Raw genomic sequence first — 17,638 nt, 5'->3', positions numbered from 1 at the left:
TCACTTCAGTTAAAAAAAAGCTAAAAGCTGGACACAAGCCAACTGTCCCACGGCTGGGCAGGGTGAATGGACTCTGGCCCATCTGCATGAAGGCAAACCTGCAGCTGCTAAAGGGACACGCAGGCTCGCTCTGGCAGTTCCTCGGAATGCGGCCTGCCCTGTGGGCGTGGGGAGAGGTCACTCTGGTTTAACAGCAAACAAGGCGCCGAGGTCGTGGCCGTGCTGTGTAGGAACAGGAGTCCTACCCGCTGCAGACGAGGCTTATGTCGGGGACCACAGGGACTGTCACTGCATGCAGAGCTCTGTGCTGTCTCGTTTCACAATAAGCACATATGCCATTCCTTTAGGAGTGATTTATATAAAGAAGTATCTTCTATCTATAAAAAAGGAGAGCTAAAAGTGTGGTGAAGGGGGAATGAACAGAAGCTGCTGAGTCTCCCGGCGGCTAACCACCTGGCTGCCCGAGAAATGCTCACCATCTCCGAGAAACAGGCGGGAGCCAGACGTGCCACCTGCCTATGGCCATGGAGGGCAGGACTGGGGGGCACACACCCAGGGCTGGGGAGAGTGGGGTGGGTGGGGGCTCAGTAGCCCCTGAGGAGGAGCAACACGAGGGCATGGAGAGGGCTGGGCGCTCTGGGCGGGAGCTGGGGAGGGGAGGCCTGGGTGCTCCTGCCCGATCCGGGTTGCAGCAGACAGGGAGCCTTGACTTCAGCAAGTCCCGCTCGCCTGGACCACCGAGATGAGGAGGATTCCGAGGCCGACCCAGGAAAGTGGGGAAGAGGCCCGAGGGGATGCTGACTGTGCCCAGGGCGAGCGCCGTGGGCCTGGGGGCACGTGTCTGTGCCTGTGGTGCTGAGCCTCCCGGGGCCGGGGGGCTGTTGGGTGACTCTGTAAGTGCAACTGGCCTTCCAGATGACAGCCTCAGTGCCCCCACCAGCTGGGCAGCCACTGGGGGCCTTCCCTGGCTCCCGACCCGCTAAAGAGAAGAGGCGGAGCCCTGGGGCTCAGCACGGTGGGTGTTCCATGTCACCCTCCAGGTCACTGGAGGCACTGCCCACACGCATGCAGGCAGTGGAGGCCTCTGACGCAGGCTCAGCTAACAGCAACCTGGGCTGGAGGGCCTCTTGCTGTCCTGGGTCTCGGGTGGGTGTCCCTCCATCCCTGTAATGAGGGTAGAAGTCACCTGGCATCAACCAGGCACCTGCAGCTGATGGGGGTGGGCGTCTGAGCTGGCAGGTGGGCAGGGAGGCTGCAGGCTGGAGGTCAGAGGGATGGGGGAAGGGGCAGCCAGGAGCCAAGAGCAGAGGGCCACAAGCCAAGGGAATGGTTGAGTCTTGGGCCGGAGGGTGGTGGATGCGTTTTTCAGGCCGCAAGCCTCTCCCCAGCCTGGCCCATCACCTGCACGTACGGATGATGTCCCCGTCGCCGACCTGCGGCTGGGCACTGCTCCTCCGCTCCAGGTCCTGCAGCACCGAGTGCTCGAAGGCCAGGGCGGCCACGCGGCTGAAAAACGCCTTCACGTTCTCCCCTGTGGGCATGGGACAGCCATGACTCCGGCCACCTCTGCCCCTGCCCATGGATGCAGTGGGGGGTGGGGGAGCCAGCGGTGCGGGAGCCAGGACAGCCCCCCGCTGTGCAGAGGATGGGCTCCCCACCCTGGCCACCTGCCCTGGCCACTCCTGAAAATCTCTGAGCCTTGGTTTCCCGGCATCTACTCTTCCAATCAATTGCTACTGAGCACCCGTGGGCCAGGCACCGAGCCGTGTGGGCCTGCTTTCCTGTAACCTTTGAGCACCTCTCCAGTGGGCAGCCATGAGGATTAGAGCCACTGGCCCCCATGTGGGGCCTTTGTGCCTCCTCTGCCAGGAGGACAAGACCACCCATCTGGGCACAGGGCCGGGCCCAGCCCCCGACACACATGCTGCCCTTGTGCAGTTAACAACCTATACCGCCGCACAGGGCAGTCCTTCTTGGCCCATAGGGAGCTCTCAGGGAACATGCTGTTACTCCAATAAGAGGGCGGGTTCTCACAGCCTCAGGGACACCGTCAGGAAGGAGCAGAGGGAACTGGACATGGGGGCTGCCACCTTTTTGTGTTGGGCTGGAGGTGGTACTTCCACTCGCACTCCTGCTGCCTCACCCAACCCCTGGGCAGGTGTCCACGGTGGCCCCTCGCCCAGGGTAAGGACTCCCAGGTGTAATTCCCGAGTCCCCACAGCCTTGGGGCCTTCTGTGCCCCAGGCACTGAAAGTTATTTCATTTCATCCCCCCAACAACCTGTTTTCAAAATCTGTTCCTTGCTTCTCTGCATTTTCTCATTTTCCCTCAGTGAATCATATGGCTTTTATCATTTAAAACACGTTTTTCCATTAAAAATAAAACGAGATTGACAGCAACACCCCACTTCCCAGATGAGGATGATGAGGCTCAGAGGCGTTGGGGGCCGGGGTAAGCAGTGCCCGTGGGCGAGGGCAGCTCAGGGCCCGGAGACCCAGCGAGGCTGGGGCAGACTGGGTGGGGTTTTCGGGAGGGCTGGAGGGCCGTGAGGGATGTTTGAGTGCCTTCTATGATGACACCTGGGGAAGGGAGGGACAGCCGGTCACTGGCCCCTCCCACCTGTACCAGGTCAGGGGCAGGAGGATGGTGTGGTTACAGGTGAGGATGCGTTCCAACCCCAGCCCCACCACTGCCTCCCTGAGACTCTGGACGTGACCTCACAGGGACGGGATGGATGTGCCCCACAGCGGCCGCAGGGGTCTCACTAGAGAACACAGGTGTGCCACTCCTCCCATCCAGGGCAGGGCCCCCCACCCCCGATCACCATGGCGGCAGCCCTGCGCCCACTCACCGGTCTTGGCTGACACGGACCAGTACTCGGCCTGCATCTCGTTGGCCAGGCGCACGGCCTCCGCCTCCGCCTGCTTGCACGCGGCCCCTGACTGGGAGAAGCGGCCCTGCTGACCCAGCTCCCCGGGCCTCGGCACCTGCCCAGAGGTGAGCCCGGCGGTCCCAGGCGAGTCTGAGCGCCAGCGTGCCTCCCTGATGGGACGAGCCCCGAGCACCAGGAACTGAGTGCCCCTGCTTTCAGACTCACGCTTGCAAGTTCCCACCTAGGCACATCCGAGTCACCCTCTGCTCCGTAAGCCCAGGCTGAAGGGGCCGCGTTTCCCGAGGCCGCCCCTGGCCCTGACCCGCTCCGCTCACCAGAAGGTCCTTCTTGGTCCCCACGAGGAACAGGAAGCAGGCGCCTGGTTCATTCTCCCTCAGCACGTCCTCCAGCCACTGCCTGGAACATGGGGGACAGGCAGAGACGGCACCCCCCCCCCCAGGGGCCGAGGAAGCCGGGATGGGGTGCAGCCCGGGTCCTCCCAGGGCCGGGGGTTGCATGGAAGGGAGCTTGACCCGAGCTGGCCTCGGGTGGGTGGGGACGCAGGAGCACTGTAGGGGGAGATGAAGGCCCCATCCTGGCCACGGCTCTACCCTCGCCCTGGGTGAGTCCTGCACTGTCACCAACTGGAGTGACCACCCTGGCCTCCCTCACAGGGCTGGAGATGCGGCTGTGAACCCCCAAACAAAAGCAAGGTGAAGGGGCTCTGGTCCGTCAGCTGATGAACCCTGGCTCTTTTTTTTTTTTAATTAAAAAAAGTTTTTTTTTTTTTGGCCGTGCTGTGCGGCTTTCGGGATCTTAGTTCCCTGACCAGGGATCGAACCTGCACCATGGCGGTGAAAGCATGGAGTCCTAACCATTAGGCCACCAGGGAATTCCCAACCCCCGGCTCTTGCCCAGATCTCTGCCTGAGACAGCAAGTGCCCAGTTGTGTCCCCAGAGACAGGGCCCAGGCGAGGTGAATATGCCAGGCCCCTCGCCACAAATTAGTAAGGCTTTCAAGATGACAACAGCAGAGCACTGAAGCCAGCGTGCGCCATTCTGCACTGGCCACAGGCCCAGCTGGCCCTGCCTTCTGCTGTAGCTGCAGATCTTGAAGGATAAAAAGGCAGCCAACAGTCATCGGCCCGTGGGTAGCAGGTGCTGACCAGCGAGCTTGGTCACCTGTACCCACTGTCAGGGGCCCAGCTCATGGCCCAGGTTTAGGGAGCCCTCCAGGCAGCTTTCTGGGCCCAAGGGTCCCACGGGGGCTGCAGAGCCCCAGACTTGCCTGGTGTGCTCCAGGGTCTGCATGTCAGTGAGGTCAAAGGCCGTGATGATCACTGCATGGGGTGGAGGGGGGAGCCAGGAGCCGGTCAGTGACGGGGGAGGCAAACACGGCGTGACAAGGGGGCTCCCGCGGAAAGATGGGGATGACGGAGGCTGGGAGGGAGACACCCATGGCCGCCCTGGGGACCCAGCCCCCCACTCTGATCCACACCCAGCGGCCCAGCCACAGGGGGCTCCAGGGAGGCAAGGTGAGCCCCTGTGTTCAAATCTCCCCTCTGCCTCTTACGGCTGAGGGAGTGCGGGTGAGGCCTTGACGCTGAGAGCCTCAGCCTTCATCTGTGACATGGTGAGGACCACAGCTACCTCTAGCTCTCAGGGTAGCTCTGAAGACTAAGCTGGAGCAGCTGTTTTAAAGCTCTTGGTCCAGGGCCTGACGTGGGGCAGACTTTCCCCCACTGGCAGCTATGGTCGTGCGGGCGATTAGCAACGACCAGCTTCAGGGGAACAATATCTGAGGAGCAGGGTGGGCAGGAAATTGGGAGATGCAGCCCCCTCCCCCCAGCTGCTCTCATCACTGCCCTGTCTGGTCCCCTGTGCCCTGGGTGGCCCCATGTGGAGAGCATTCCAGAGGGCCTGCTCTCTTCTGGCCCCAGGGGTGTGAGCAGGGCTGGACGTGGGCCTCCCTCGAGGCACCTTGGCTGAAGGCTGCAGGAGGCCTACCCACGCGCCCTGCCCTGGCAGAGGGGCTGAGAAGTGAAGGAGGAAGCTGATGGTGGTGGTGACCGTGGCCAGGCTGCTGTCTGCAGGGCTGTGCCAGGCGCCTCACGCCTTATTCCCAGGGGGTGTCATCCCCCCGAGAAGAGAGGCCACAGCAGACGTGGCAGAGCTGTTATTCCAATCCATAGCCAAGGTGCTCGTGGTTTCCTGTTTTTGCTTTTTTCAAACCTTAGTGAAAATGTGACTTTTAACACCAGTGTTGAGTGGACCTAACTGTACCTCATCATCTGAGTCCGGTTTGGATGCCTCGGACCGCTTGCTCTTACCTCTCACTGAAACCCTTTCTCTCTTCTTCCTGGTCAGAGGAGGGGGCTTATGCTGCCACTGCCTGCCGACCGGGAGGCCTGCCCAGGGCTGGGGCGCCCTCAACAAGGATGTGGTGGGTGAGGAGCCCCGCTGGCCCCCACCTGGGGGCCCACCCCCACTCCTCCCCTCCAGCCAAGCCCCGCGCCCCTGCTCCTGAGTTGACTCTGCTCTTCTTTCTGGGGTCTCTGCACAAGCACTCCCCGCTCTGAGCATCTTTCTGAGCTGAAACTGGGGCTGAGACTTTCAGGTAGCACCCACCACCATGGATCCCTAAAGCGCGTGGCTGCCGAGGCTGGCCTGGGCCTGGCTGGAAGACAAGGACCGGCCCCGTGTTTCCTCAGTGGCTCTCAGAGGACAAATTTGGTGCCTGCACAGAAGACCTGGGCTTCTCGCTGTGCGCCCGGCAGGGAATTCACGGGGAGCCCCTGCTGCACATGGTTGAGGCCCCACTGTTGCCGTCACCCGGCTGCTCACCCTGGGCACCCCGGTAGTAGGCAGACGCGATGCACTTGAACTTCTCCTGTCCTGCTGTGTCCCAGCTGTGCCGTGACCGAGAGGGAGGGGGAGAGAGAGAGAGGGAGAGAGAGAGAAAAAGGGAAAGGGAGAGGTGGCAGGTTAAGTCATTGATCACAGTGGCTACAGCCAGCAGGCTTGTGGGGCCCTGGGCTGGAGACCCACGCGCCCGCACCAGCTGCATGGGTGTCACGAAGTGCCTGCTGCCAGCCAGCCAGCCCCACCCCCAACTCCTTATGATTCCTTCCTTGGGCGCCCATGGGGAACCCCCTCTCTGGATGCACTGTGCTCATAGGGGAGGGGCACGGCCTTAGCAGTTCCACTGCCCAGATGAATGGAGCTGTAGCTCAGTCCCTTCCGACTGTACCATAAAAAAGAGAATGTGCTCCCTGATGTGGCTGCTCTCAAGATGTGAAAGTCCACCTGTAGAGGCGACCCCGGGAATGGGACTGGGGCTCTGCCACTTGCTCATGTGTGACTGGGGTGTGGCTCCACCTTCCCCATGGCAGTGGAGGGGACGCTCAGCTCCCTGGGTGGGGTGCGTTGTCTAACAAGGACATGGTTTGCTTCTCTGATCAGTTAGCTCTGGCTCTCTGGAGGAGCTGAGCCCTGGCTCCATGGGAAAAAATGCAACAATTGATTAATGATGTCTGCCATGGGCACAGTAAAGATAGAGGAAGTTACCTGCTGAGATCTACTTGCCCTGGTTTAGAACAAGGCTGGAGGTCAAAATGCAGGGCTGAGTCTGAAAATCCACCCTTTTTAAAAATCAGCACATCAAACTTTAAGTTTTCTCAGTAAACTAACAAGTAGACAAGCCATGAACAAGACACCAATAATCTGAAATTTTTCCAAGTGATCCAGCATGATGCAGAACTGTTTGGCTCTTTCATTAATTCATTCACATTTCCACTTCTGAAGAATACTCTGGGTGGGAGCTGGGAGGGTGGCCTGGCGGTGGGGCCAGTTGGTTGGCTGGCAATGGCCTCAGTGTAGGACAAGGAGAGGCCGAGCCGGGAGAGCCCCCTGCTTCCTCCTGGGCCCTCTAATTAGACACAGCTGCCCCCAGCAGCTTGTGCTGCTTCACTCTCCTGCCTCCTCATCCCCTCGGTCCTGCAGCCCTGTGTCTTCACAGCCTCTTCTGCTCTGGTCTGACCCTGTACACCCCCTTGGGCGAGATTTGGTGGTACCATCTGCTCCAGGACTGCACTGGGGCTGGTCTCAGAGGAGCGGGCACTGTCTCGAAACATTAGGAGCTGAAGTCCACAAGGGGGCGAGCTCCACCGCGATCACCGCGATCACCGCGATCACCGCGATCCCAGGCCCAGCCCGGGGCATGGAGGCCCGAGGAGTGAATCCAGGGAGCAGGGGTGAGCACCAGGGACAGCGCAGGAGGAGGGGACCAGACGGAGGCCCAGGGAATGCCAGCAGGGGCAGCCACGCAGGAGAGGGCCGGGCTGGAGACCAGCAGGTGCCGGAGGAGAGTGGCTCTGGTGGGAAAGCATGAGGCTGGGGGGAGACCCTGGGCTATTCTGAGGGAAAATAGAGGGGAGGGGCCGAAGCCGGGGGTGGGGGGTGTGTGTGTCCCTGAGAGGCCAAGGCGTGGGGTCTGGCAGGGAGGAGACAGACACAGACAGAGGGAGAGAGACGGGGGAGCGTCAGGCCCCAGTAAGGCCTGTGGACCGTGTGGCCTCCGCTAGAGCCCAGCACGCAGGGAACGGTTTTGGCCCCGTTTTCCAGGTGGGAACAGAGGCTGGAGGGCTGAAGTGACTTGCCGTAGGCCGTGCTGCTGGCTTGGCAAGTGGGATCACAGAGGGCCCGCGGGGAGCACCAGGGGAGGCTGGGGGCGGGGGCGGGCACATCAGGCTGCAGGGACTGGGGCAGCAGAGAGCCCAGCTTCACAAAACTGCCCGGGGCTTCCTGCCCGCTCGCCGAGGCCTTCCCCGGGGTCTCCCCGGCGTCTCCGCGAAGCCCTCCACAACCATATGATGGGAAACGCGCGAGGCACGGTGACTTACATCTGGAGGCTGAAGGGGATCCCGGCGACCTCAAAGCGCTCCATCTCAAAGTCCACCCCGATGGTGGCCTTGTAGTCATGGTTGAAAACATTCTTGCAGAACCTGTGGGGGCCGAGGAAGCCATCAGAGGCCGCGTGTGGAGGTTTCACTCCTGACAGTGAAAGTCCGCCCTCAGGGAAGACCAGGCAGTGACGGCTATGGAGACGGGCCACAGAGACAGGCCATGGGCAACGGAGCTGCCAGTGGGAACTCTGTGGGGAGAGAGGCTGCGGCAGCAGGAGACCAACAAGTGGATCAAGGCAGTGAAAAGTATCGCGTCTGCTGGCAGGGAGGGCAGGGAGGGGAGCCTGTGGCCCCGGGGATGGTGTGGCCAACACCAGGCTCCTAGGACGCCGCACTCCCCGCGGACCCACCATCTCCCGGATTTCTTGCACCCCCTCCCAGCAGCCACATGGTCTCCACTACGACATGTGACGGAGCCTCCCGGGCCGGTGGCGCACCTGTGGATGAGGCTGGTCTTGCCCACGTAGAGGTCGCCGACCACAACCACCTTGGAGAGTTTGAGCCTGTGAGGAGTACGGCGCGGTGCTCTTAGGCACGGTCACGAGAGCATCTTCACGCACACGGGCCCCTCCTTCCCTGCGTTCCCCACTCGTGATGGGGACAGGTCACCTGTGACACACTCTGGGATGTCTGTCCCCCTCGCTGGCCCTCAGAGGGGAGGGCAGGAGGACCTGCATTTGTTCTGGGGACTCTGTACCCCTGACCCCACTGGGTCCACGTCCCTGCCGTGAGAATCACAAATGGGCACCATGGGAGGCTGAGTCTTGGGCTGAGGGAGCAGCGGGAAGAGCCCCAGGTGGGGCTGTGTCCAAGTTGGGCCACCTGCTCCAGAACTAGCTGCTGCCTGGGAGCAGAGTAGACACTGCCCCTCCCTCGAAGACGTGGCCAGGTGAGCTGCACCAAGTCACCAGGTGACACAGAGGTGCCCTCTTGCTGTCTGCAGGTGGAGGAGGCTGGTGGTTTGGGCGTGACCTGCAGTCCCAGGAATGCTGATGTGCAAGTGCAGGACACACACAGAGGGAGGGGTGGCTGCTCTAGGTGAGCAGGGTCCCCCCTCCCCAGGGAGCCTGAGAACCGTAGAGCCATGGCCCAGGCGTGCAGACCTGAGTCCACGACATGCCCCCAGCCTGCCTGGCCCTGGAACGCCCTCCAGGGTGGTGGTGGTGTCCTGGCAGGCACACAGCCCCAGGCCCTGTACCCCTGCCTGCGTCCCCTACCTCGGCGCTGCATCTGCACTGCTAGTTCTATGTGTGTGTGTGTGTGTGTGTGTGTGTGTGTGTGTGTGTGTGCACGCGTCCGGTGTTTTGTTTTGTTTTGTTTTTGGCCACACCCGCGAGGCTTGCGGGATCTTTGTTCCCTGACCAGGGATCGAACCCAGGCCCCGGCAGTGAAAGCACCGAGTCCTAACCACTGGACCGCCAGGGAATTCCCTGCGCCACTAGTTCTGGAGCAGGTGGCCCTGACTCTGCTTCTCTGGAGGAGTAAAGGTGCTGCCGCAGGGCCACTGGGTTCCCCTGTGCCCCAGTTTCCTGGCCTCCCAGCACTGAGTGTGGGGAAGGGTTGGGAGCTCCTTGGTGGGAAGCCCCTGGTGTGGAACCAGCACTCCCCCAGCAGCTGCCGCCATGCTCAGCCCGTGACCATGGCCACCTCGGCCATCCTGGCCTCACTGTCCCCATGTGACTTTTGAGCTCAGCCTTCTCCCTGAGCAGACCATGGGCCCCTCAGGATGCAGGGCGGAAGCAGGACCCCGCACCTGTTTGCTAAGAAGGTGTGACCATGGCAGGACACCTGTGCCGCAGTGCCAGGCGCCCTGAGGCAGGGACGGGGCGCATACGTGCCTCTCCTTCCTGCGTGTGGCCTGGCGAGGAACCCAGCGCGGAGTTCAGGAGCACGGTGCGGGGGGCACCCGCTCCGCCTGGGCGAGGGGGCAGGTGTGGTGGGGACTCAGAGGAGACCCCGGGGACCCAACACTAAGTCTGAGGCCTGAAGGGCAGGAAATGCTTCTGGAGGAAACAGCCGTGCTCAGACCTCGGTGTCGGCCTCACTGAGGGGGGAGCTGTTCCTGCAGCAGGTGCGGCAGGTAAAGCCGGATAAATGGCTGATGCTCCTCAGGCCTGTACGGGGTGGCGGCGCCCGCGTGGTCTGTGTACGAGGCTCACATGTGCATCCACACACTCACACGTGCGCTCGGTCCTCCCCACCCTTCCCTGGCCAAGCCGGCACTCACCCGACGGTCCCCGTATTCCTGTGCTGGCAAGCGGCGCTGACCTGCCCGTGGAAGTGCTCCCGGAGCTGCAGGCAGGCGGCGGGCGTGTACCACTGGAAACAAGACAGACAGACAAAGAGACAGACAGGTGGGCACGTCACCCTGCAAAGCTCGCCAAGCGGGCAGCAGGTGTGACTTACTTCCCAGAGCTCCCTCCTTCCTGAGCCTCTGTCACATCCGTCCTCTACCTTGTCAGCGACTCCTAAGACTCCAGGGTCTTGTGAGCCCCGAGGAGGAGCAGTGGGACCAGGACACACCAGGGAGCCCAGGCGGGCATCCAGAGAGCTGTGTCCCGCTGGGGACAGCTGTGCCCTTGCTGTGGGTGTATCAACCCTCTGCCCGCTCTGGGCCTCTTCCAGTGAGAGGAGGGGTGGGCTGTAAGGGCCTTTTTAGCGCCAAGATCCTCCTACACCTTCTATGGATCTCTGATGCCATTTCTGTTTTAAAAATATGTATATCTGTGCATGGAAAATGTCCTGGAAGGCACTTTCACCTTCCACATTTTTCAGAAGGCAGAACCGGGTAGTGGTCTAAGAGCAGGGCCCCTGTGTCCACCCTCAGCTGCTGTGTGACCCTGGGTAGTTGCCTCATGTCTCTGAATTTCAATTTCTGCATCTGGAAAACCTCAGGGACTTGGGGGCATAAAACGAGGTTATATTTGTGAAGCCACCAGCGCAGAGCTGGTCTGGCACATACATACTAAGTGCTCAGCAAAGACGCCATGACACTTATCGAATGCAGGTTTGTTCTATAATTAGAAAAAATGATATTAAACAAATGAAAGGTGACCATTACGTTTTGCGGTCAGATTGGCCAAGGCGAAGTGTGGGGCATGGCCAGGATGTGGGAGCAGGCCATGCTGGAGACGGCTGCTGTGCTCTGCTGTGGTCGCTGGGCCACCCCTCTGTCCTTCAGGGCCCCTGTGGCTCTGCCCTGGTCCACCTGCCCTCTCGGCTCTGTGTGACCAAGGCAGCAGGGACGGCGAAGGAGCTCGGCCAAGGGTGAGGGTGGGACCTCACAGAGCCCATGTCCTCATCTGTAAGGTGGGGACACCCCTCACGGCACCTCTTGGTCTGCTCACTGGAGGAGCAAGTGGGCAGTGCAAACGAGCACTCAGCCCAGGGCCCCCAGCCACGCGAAGATGTGTGGCCACCTCTCGGGAAAGCTGGCTGCTTTTCCGTCCACTTCCGTGTCAGTGTCAAGCTGGGAGCCGGCCAAGACACGGCGGTCAGTAGAGGGGTCCCAGCACTTGGGACAGATTGGAGAAGTGTGCTAGGGAAGGCTGGCAGGAAGTGCACAGAGGGAAACCAAGGCACATGGGGTGAAGGAAGGACTGGCCCCACCTGACCACGAATTGCTCGGGTCTGAAGTGCTGTGGCCCTGGAGTGTGGGATGAACTTGGCCACAGGCAGTTGGGGGAGAATCTCACCTTCTGTGGAAGCAGGGATGCCCTAACCTTGGGGGTGGGGAAACGTCAGAGCTCTGGAGTCGGCCACGGTCGGGTCAAGTCTGTGCTCCCCCACACTCAGCTGTGTGACCTCAGGCAGTCCTCCCTACCTCTCTGAGCCTCATCCCACTTTGTAATTGGGGTCCTTCATCCCATGAGACCTGGACTGTTTTGTGCCAATCACGCTTCCCTTCCTTTGGCTTTTTAACCCCAGTCCCCATCATCCCCAGTCACCACTGTCAAGTTCAGAAGAGAAGCAGCTGCCTGGGCCTCTGATGAGATGGAAAATCCTGGGGGCACTGTCCACGGGTCTAAGGCACCGAGGCTTTCTCTGTGCATGTTGGAGACAGAACTCGGGGTGGGGGGGAAGGCAGGAGAGGGGGAAGAGGAATGACTGCGGACCCCAAATACCCAGAGCCTACCCTCCTTCCCCCACCGGCCTGGGCACAGATTTCAAGACTCAAAAGAGAGGATTTCTCCCCCCACACACAGCGCCAACCACTGATGGCAGGATCTTAAGCATCCTTCCAGATACCCTGCACGTAGAAGCAAACACGTGCATTTCTTTTCTCCTGCTCCTTTTCTCACACGTGGTGCTCAACAACTTACTTTGGCTCTCATTGTGCATCAGCCCCTGAGAGGGGCTCATGCCTCCCAGAGTCTGTGTCAAGAAGCAGCATTTTGCTGTCTAAGTGGCCCCCTCTCGAGGACATTATGTTGTGTCTGACCTTCTACTTTACAAATTGCTGCAGTGCCTGGCCCTGAGTGGCTGGAGCAGAGGGTAGGCAGGAGCATCTGCAGTGCTGGGAGACATTATCCCGCTGCCCCCTTGGGAGGCTGTGCGGATTTGCATCCCCTGCTGTGATTAATAATGGATTATAATACAGATGGAAGAGAGCTGTGAGTTTCCAGCAAGGACAGAAAGCAGAATGGTAAGGGGTGAGAACTTTGGATTTGGTGTCAGGAAACTGGAGTGCTGTTTGATAATGTCATAATTAAAATGAGAAAAACAGTGACCACACTTGGGCAAGGGAGCGCCCTTTTACCATGAGCCAGACATCCAATGTGAGAGGAATTATTCTTCTGTACCAGCGGCTCTGAGAGGCTGAGTAACTTGCCCGCGGTCACACAGCTTAATGACATGCAGGATTCACACCCAGGACAGTCTGACTGCAAAGTCTGTGCCCTTAACATCCATGCCACACTGCCTCCTGGTGTCACCTTTCACTTGCTGGCCCACCTTGGGCAAGTCAATGCCAAGCTTCTCAAGAAGTCTGCTTGCTGAGTCCCTGGGGTCTGTCAGTGAGGGACTGACCTCCCCGATTCACCTGCTTTGTTTCCAGTGGTGAGTGAGGTGGGGAAAGCCGGATGAGGGCATGGTGTCCGGAGAGCAGTGCACATATCAAGGGCTGGCCTAACGCCTCCCTACCTTAGGGAAGCTGGTGATGATGCGGTCCTGGCTCACAGTGGGCCCCAAAGGCGTCACAGAGGACCTCATCCTTCCAGGTAGTCCTGTGGCCCCAACAGGGGGAAGAGAGTTAGGGAGCTGTGCAAATCCCTGGGGACTCCCCCAAAGTTGATGCCTAACGTTGCAGTAGCTTTGAAAACAGGTCCAACCCTCCTTCTCTGTCAGGAATGTCAGGATGCCAGGGGTCATCTCTCCAATCTGCAGGCAGTGTGTGTTGGGGCACAGGGGCGGGTACCAGGCCTGCCACCCGGCCTGGGAGTCGAGGAGACCTGAGTCTCCTGCCCAATGTCCACCAGGAGTGGCCCCTCCCTGAGCTCAGCTCTGGGCTGAGTGAGGGAGCACAGTCGCCAGGTTGTGCACACAGCCCGGGCAGAGGAAGTAGAGGGGGGAGGGGTCCCCTGCTCCTGCCCCTTAAGGGATGAAGACTCTGGGTATGCAGGGCCCTCAGGGTTCAGCCCACAGGCCTTTCCCAGAACCACCCCAGCCGGCACCGGGCCCCTCCCGCCTATTCCACAGCCCCGGCTCCTTCTCCCTCCCGCCCCCTCCCCACTGGGTGGCCTTGACCGAGAGAGGCCTGTGGTCCTCCGCATCGGACCGTCTCTCCCCAGACCAGCACTGGGGGCCCGGGGTGTGCGGTCAGGAAACGAGGAGGCCCGGGGCCCAGGCCGCTTTCAGGTTATGCAGTGGGAGGTGGGCGGGGGATCACGCGGGCGGGAGAGGGTGAGTCCGAAGGGGCGGCTGACTCACCTGCGGCGGCTGCAGAGGCTCCTGACGCTGCCTAGTCCGGAGGGTCCAGTGGCCGCGATCACCATGGCAACGAGCACCACGCGGGACAGGCTGGCGTCTGACGAATCCGGGACGTCGGGGATGGGGCTTACAGCCAAAAGTGTTCCGCCAGCGCCTTGCGCCGCGATCACCATAGCAACCAGAGCCTCGCGGGAGACTCCGGGACGCGGCCCGAGCGCCGGTGATCACCATGGCAACAAGGGCGGGGCCTGGTGGGCGGGGCCAGGGCGGCCAGGGGCGGGCCTGGGCGGGGCTGACCGTGGAGAGACTTGCGTACCTGGCCTCCCTGATGTCAGCATGGCTGGGAAGGGGTGGTGGTTCAAACGTGGAGGGAATTATGTGAAGTGTTTAAGTACTTATTTTCATAATATAGCAAATGTGATCTTCTTCTTGTTATGTAAATATTTCGTGTTTTTCTTGTTATCTGGTAGGGAGGGATCTCCAGGATCCCTTGACTTCTTTCCGTCACATCCCGTGTCTGATCTATCAGTAAATCCTGTAGGTTCTACCCTGAAAATTTGTCCAGTATCTTCTCTCTCCCTCCTACTTCCTCTGATCTCACCATGGTCCCAACCATCATCATCTTCTCTCTCCTTAACTGGTCTCCCTGCTTCCACCCTTGCTTCTATCCTATTCCCAGTTCAGCAGCCCCCAGGGATCCCTTGTTAAAACACAGATCCGATCATGTCAGTCCTCAGCTCCAAACCCTCCAGTGCCTCCTCACCGCTCTTAGATGAATAAAGTCTTTACAATAGCCCAAGAGGCCCCATGTGATTTGCCCCATTTATTCTTTTAGCGCATCTCCTACTGCTTCCCACTCCCCCCACCCCCCACATGCTCCACTGGCCTCCTTGCTGTTCCTCCAACACACCAGGCACCGGGGTGTTTGCATCAGCTGTCTCCTAGGCCTGGAAGGCTCTGTCCCCAGATAGCCACATTGCTCAGATGTCACCTCTAGATGAGGCATCCTATTTACAACTGCTGCATCCTTCCAACCCCTTATTCTGCTCTATTTCTCCCAGGGACTTAGTATTTTCTAACACATTATATAACTTGCTGTTTATGTTGATTGTCTGTCTTCCTCCACTGAGCGCAATGAGAGCAGGGGTTCTTGTGTATAGTCCACCCGATTTATTGCATCAGCCAAACAGTGCCTGCACATAAGCAGGCATGGAGTGAATGTTAAATGAGTGAACAAATATTGCATTTACAAAAAGAAGGTGAACACTGTTTGAAGTATGCTACCATTACATTAAAAGGTAAATTAATTGTATTTACTCTTATAAATTTAGTTTATCAGTGGAAAGATTCCAGTGGTTGCCATAGATAAGGACGATCTGTTGGCTGGGGACCAAGGAGGGAGGGAGACAATATACTTTCATACTTTTTGGATTTTCTTCTATGTGCATATATCACCTATTCGGTAAATAATTCAAATGAAAATAAACATTTTGGAACAGAGAGAATACAATAATATCCCCCGTCTCGGCCCTTCTGGGTTAGCCCTGATGTATTTCGGTGTGCTTCGTACCTTTCCCACAGACACCTCCTCCTCTCTGCAATCATGGCACAAGAAAAGGCTCTTGCTGTAGCATTGGCATTTGATCGCCCTGCAGTGACAAGGAATGGACACGCCTTCCATTTCCTGACCTTCATCTGCATAGTTCTGAACCTAATGATGCCTGAATATCATATGCCTTGGCTTCTAGAGCTCACGCTACAACATTAATTTCCATAATTAATGGCTGTTTAAAGGCTGACCTGAGTCACTGAGTTTCTGTGAGCTAGTTTCTGTTTGCAGAGAGAGGCACGTGGGGCTAGATGGCTTCCAGAGGCATTTGTGAGACGGTAACCACAGAAATGAGATGGTAGCTTTGGAGAGGAGGACCGTGTATGGGACAAGGGAAGGGGATGCAGACACTGATAATGTTCTAATGGTGAATTCACAGGTGCTTATTATATTTTTATGTCTCACAAATTAACATATATGCTACATAGAATGTTATGTGTGTGTTTGCAAAAATAATAAAAAGGAGATTGAAAAACAGAAAATTGAAGGACGATTTTACAGAAAGACTCTCTGTAACCAAATCCTGAGAGATCTGGGATTCCCAGCTTTGAGAATCTACTTGATTCAGCTCCCTGATTTCACAGGCAAGGAAAAGAAGGCTCACACATTCCAAAGGATTTGCTTCGTGAGTTAGAACTAGATTTGGAACCCAGATTTCCTAAATCCCAGCCCAATGCTCTCCACACCACCTTCGTAAAAGCTAGGATGCTCTAGGTTAGACAACCCTTCACGACTTGGTCCTTTGAAGGACAGCAGTAGGGGCAGACAACCACATCACAAAATGGGGTCCATGGCACACAGATCGAAGTCAGTTACCTTCGTTTCAGAGTTAACTGTGCGGGAGGCCAAAGCTTGGTGTCTTTGTTAGTGAGTTTCACTGCTAAGGGCTGAGGCGTCAGGGTGAGCTTCCCTGAGTTGCTCAACTTCCTCCTCAGTTTACTCTGGTATAAAATGGACCTGACTATGTACTTCAATGGTTTGTTGTGAGGATCACACAAGATGGTGAAAGTGCTTTGATTATGAAGCTTGACTCAAATCCATTAACCATTCACTCCTTCTACACTTACTGAAAGGCCTCCTGGTATATTCCTGGCACTGGGGAGGCAAGGAACCTGGACCGAAGTGGCCTCCACCCTCAGGGAAGTCTGTTGGGGGAAACAGACAAGCAAGTAGAGAATAAGAAGAGGGAAGTGTGCCAGTGGGGTAATTAAGCTATAGGATCACTCGCTAATTTGGAGTTGGGGAGAAGGTCGGCTTCCTGGTGGAAGAGTACACCAAGTTGTGTCCTGAAGAACAAAGAAGTGGATAGTGTTACAAGCAGCCCAGCTGCAGGAAAGAGTTAGCCATTTGGGGGATTAAGAAATAATCCAGCATGTGTGGAGGAGGCCATCACCCAGGGCCTTGAGCAGTAGGCTAGGAGTCTGGGCTCTGTCCTGAGACCAGTGGGGAGCCCTGGGAGGGTTTGGTGTACGTGGTGGCTGGCTCTGGCTTACTTTCAAGAACAACTGCTCTGGTCAGCAGTGCATTGAGTCCACTGCAGGGGCCGACCTGTGTCGTCACCAGCCAGTCGGCCTGCCGAGGAAGGAGCCTGGACCAGGGCTAAGCAGTCCTGGGATCAGGCCTGAGTGATTCAGCAGAAGCTACTGAACCTCTCTGAGGTTCCTGTCCGTAAAATGGAGAATGTTATCACCTCACAGGTTTACTCTGAGAATTAACAGCGTGCCAAGTGCCCAGTACAGAGAAAGGCGCACACAGACACTTCCCTTCTGCACTACGAACAAAGCTGAGCCGCCTTTGTTCCCCACAGTAACCCTGTAAAATATCACCACCCCCACTTTACTGCCGGCCCTGGCCTGGGGATGTTCGCGCCTGCGCGGTGGGCGCCGAGTGTGCAAGAGCTGCGTGGCCGACGCCGCTCCGGGTCGCCTGGCAACCGGGTCGCCTGGCAACGGGCGTGCGCTACAGAACCTTGCGCGCTGAAGCAGGTGAGTCTGTGGCGGCCGACAGGGCCCAGGGGACAGGGGTCCCCAGACCCACCCAGTCATGATCAACAGGCCCCGTGCCCTCCCACCCCAAGGCAGCCCATACCCCTTAGATGAGGGTAGGCCCCTGTCCCTGGCGCCCACCGTTTCCTGAGAGGGGAGCCCCGATCCCAAATGGCCGGGCCCCCTCTCCTGTTCCAGCCCGGCCCCCTCTCCTCCTTCCCTAGTCACCAGTTGCCCGGAATCAGAGTCCGGTTCACCTCTCTTAGTGGAGTCGATTCCC

General features: G+C 58.6%; 2 protein-coding genes across 6 annotated transcripts in view; one reads left to right on the top strand and one right to left on the bottom strand.

The window, feature by feature from the left end:
• Positions 1 to 338: 338 nt before the first annotated feature.
• RAB36 (RAB36, member RAS oncogene family) lies at positions 339 to 13,974 on the bottom strand. Of its 4 annotated transcripts, none has more exons than XM_059894498.1 (11): positions 13,765 to 13,973; positions 12,979 to 13,061; positions 10,064 to 10,155; positions 8,274 to 8,339; positions 7,774 to 7,875; positions 5,717 to 5,781; positions 4,157 to 4,212; positions 3,208 to 3,285; positions 2,852 to 2,942; positions 1,402 to 1,531; positions 339 to 1,164 (listed from the first exon to the last, which is right to left on the bottom strand). In XM_059894498.1, the coding sequence occupies exons 2-11, from the start codon at positions 13,045 to 13,047 to the stop codon at positions 1,008 to 1,010; spliced, it is 906 nt and encodes a 301-aa protein (XP_059750481.1). In that variant the 5' UTR covers positions 13,048 to 13,061; positions 13,765 to 13,973; the 3' UTR covers positions 339 to 1,007. The 4 variants fall into 4 exon arrangements, with proteins under 4 accessions (XP_059750481.1, XP_059750482.1, XP_059750483.1 ...); XM_059894500.1 differs by having other exon boundaries at positions 1,008 to 1,164; positions 1,412 to 1,531; positions 13,765 to 13,972; XM_059894499.1 differs by lacking the exon at positions 8,274 to 8,339 and having other exon boundaries at positions 13,765 to 13,974.
• A 3,341-nt stretch (positions 13,975 to 17,315) lies between these two features.
• RSPH14 (radial spoke head 14 homolog) overlaps positions 17,316 to 17,638 on the top strand; it is a 61,814-nt gene continuing 61,491 nt past the window's right edge. For both annotated transcript variants that reach the window (XM_059894467.1, XM_059894468.1), the window contains exon 1: positions 17,316 to 17,358. The gene's annotated coding sequence lies outside the window, so the exon portion shown is untranslated. The remainder of the gene's footprint in view (positions 17,359 to 17,638) is intronic.

The sequence above is a fragment of the Balaenoptera ricei genome, chromosome 14 (genome assembly GCF_028023285.1).
Source record: "Balaenoptera ricei isolate mBalRic1 chromosome 14, mBalRic1.hap2, whole genome shotgun sequence".
Lineage (NCBI taxonomy): Eukaryota > Metazoa > Chordata > Mammalia > Artiodactyla > Balaenopteridae > Balaenoptera > Balaenoptera ricei.
Note: the sequence above shows the minus strand (reverse complement) of the source record. Positions and strands in the feature narration are given on the sequence as shown.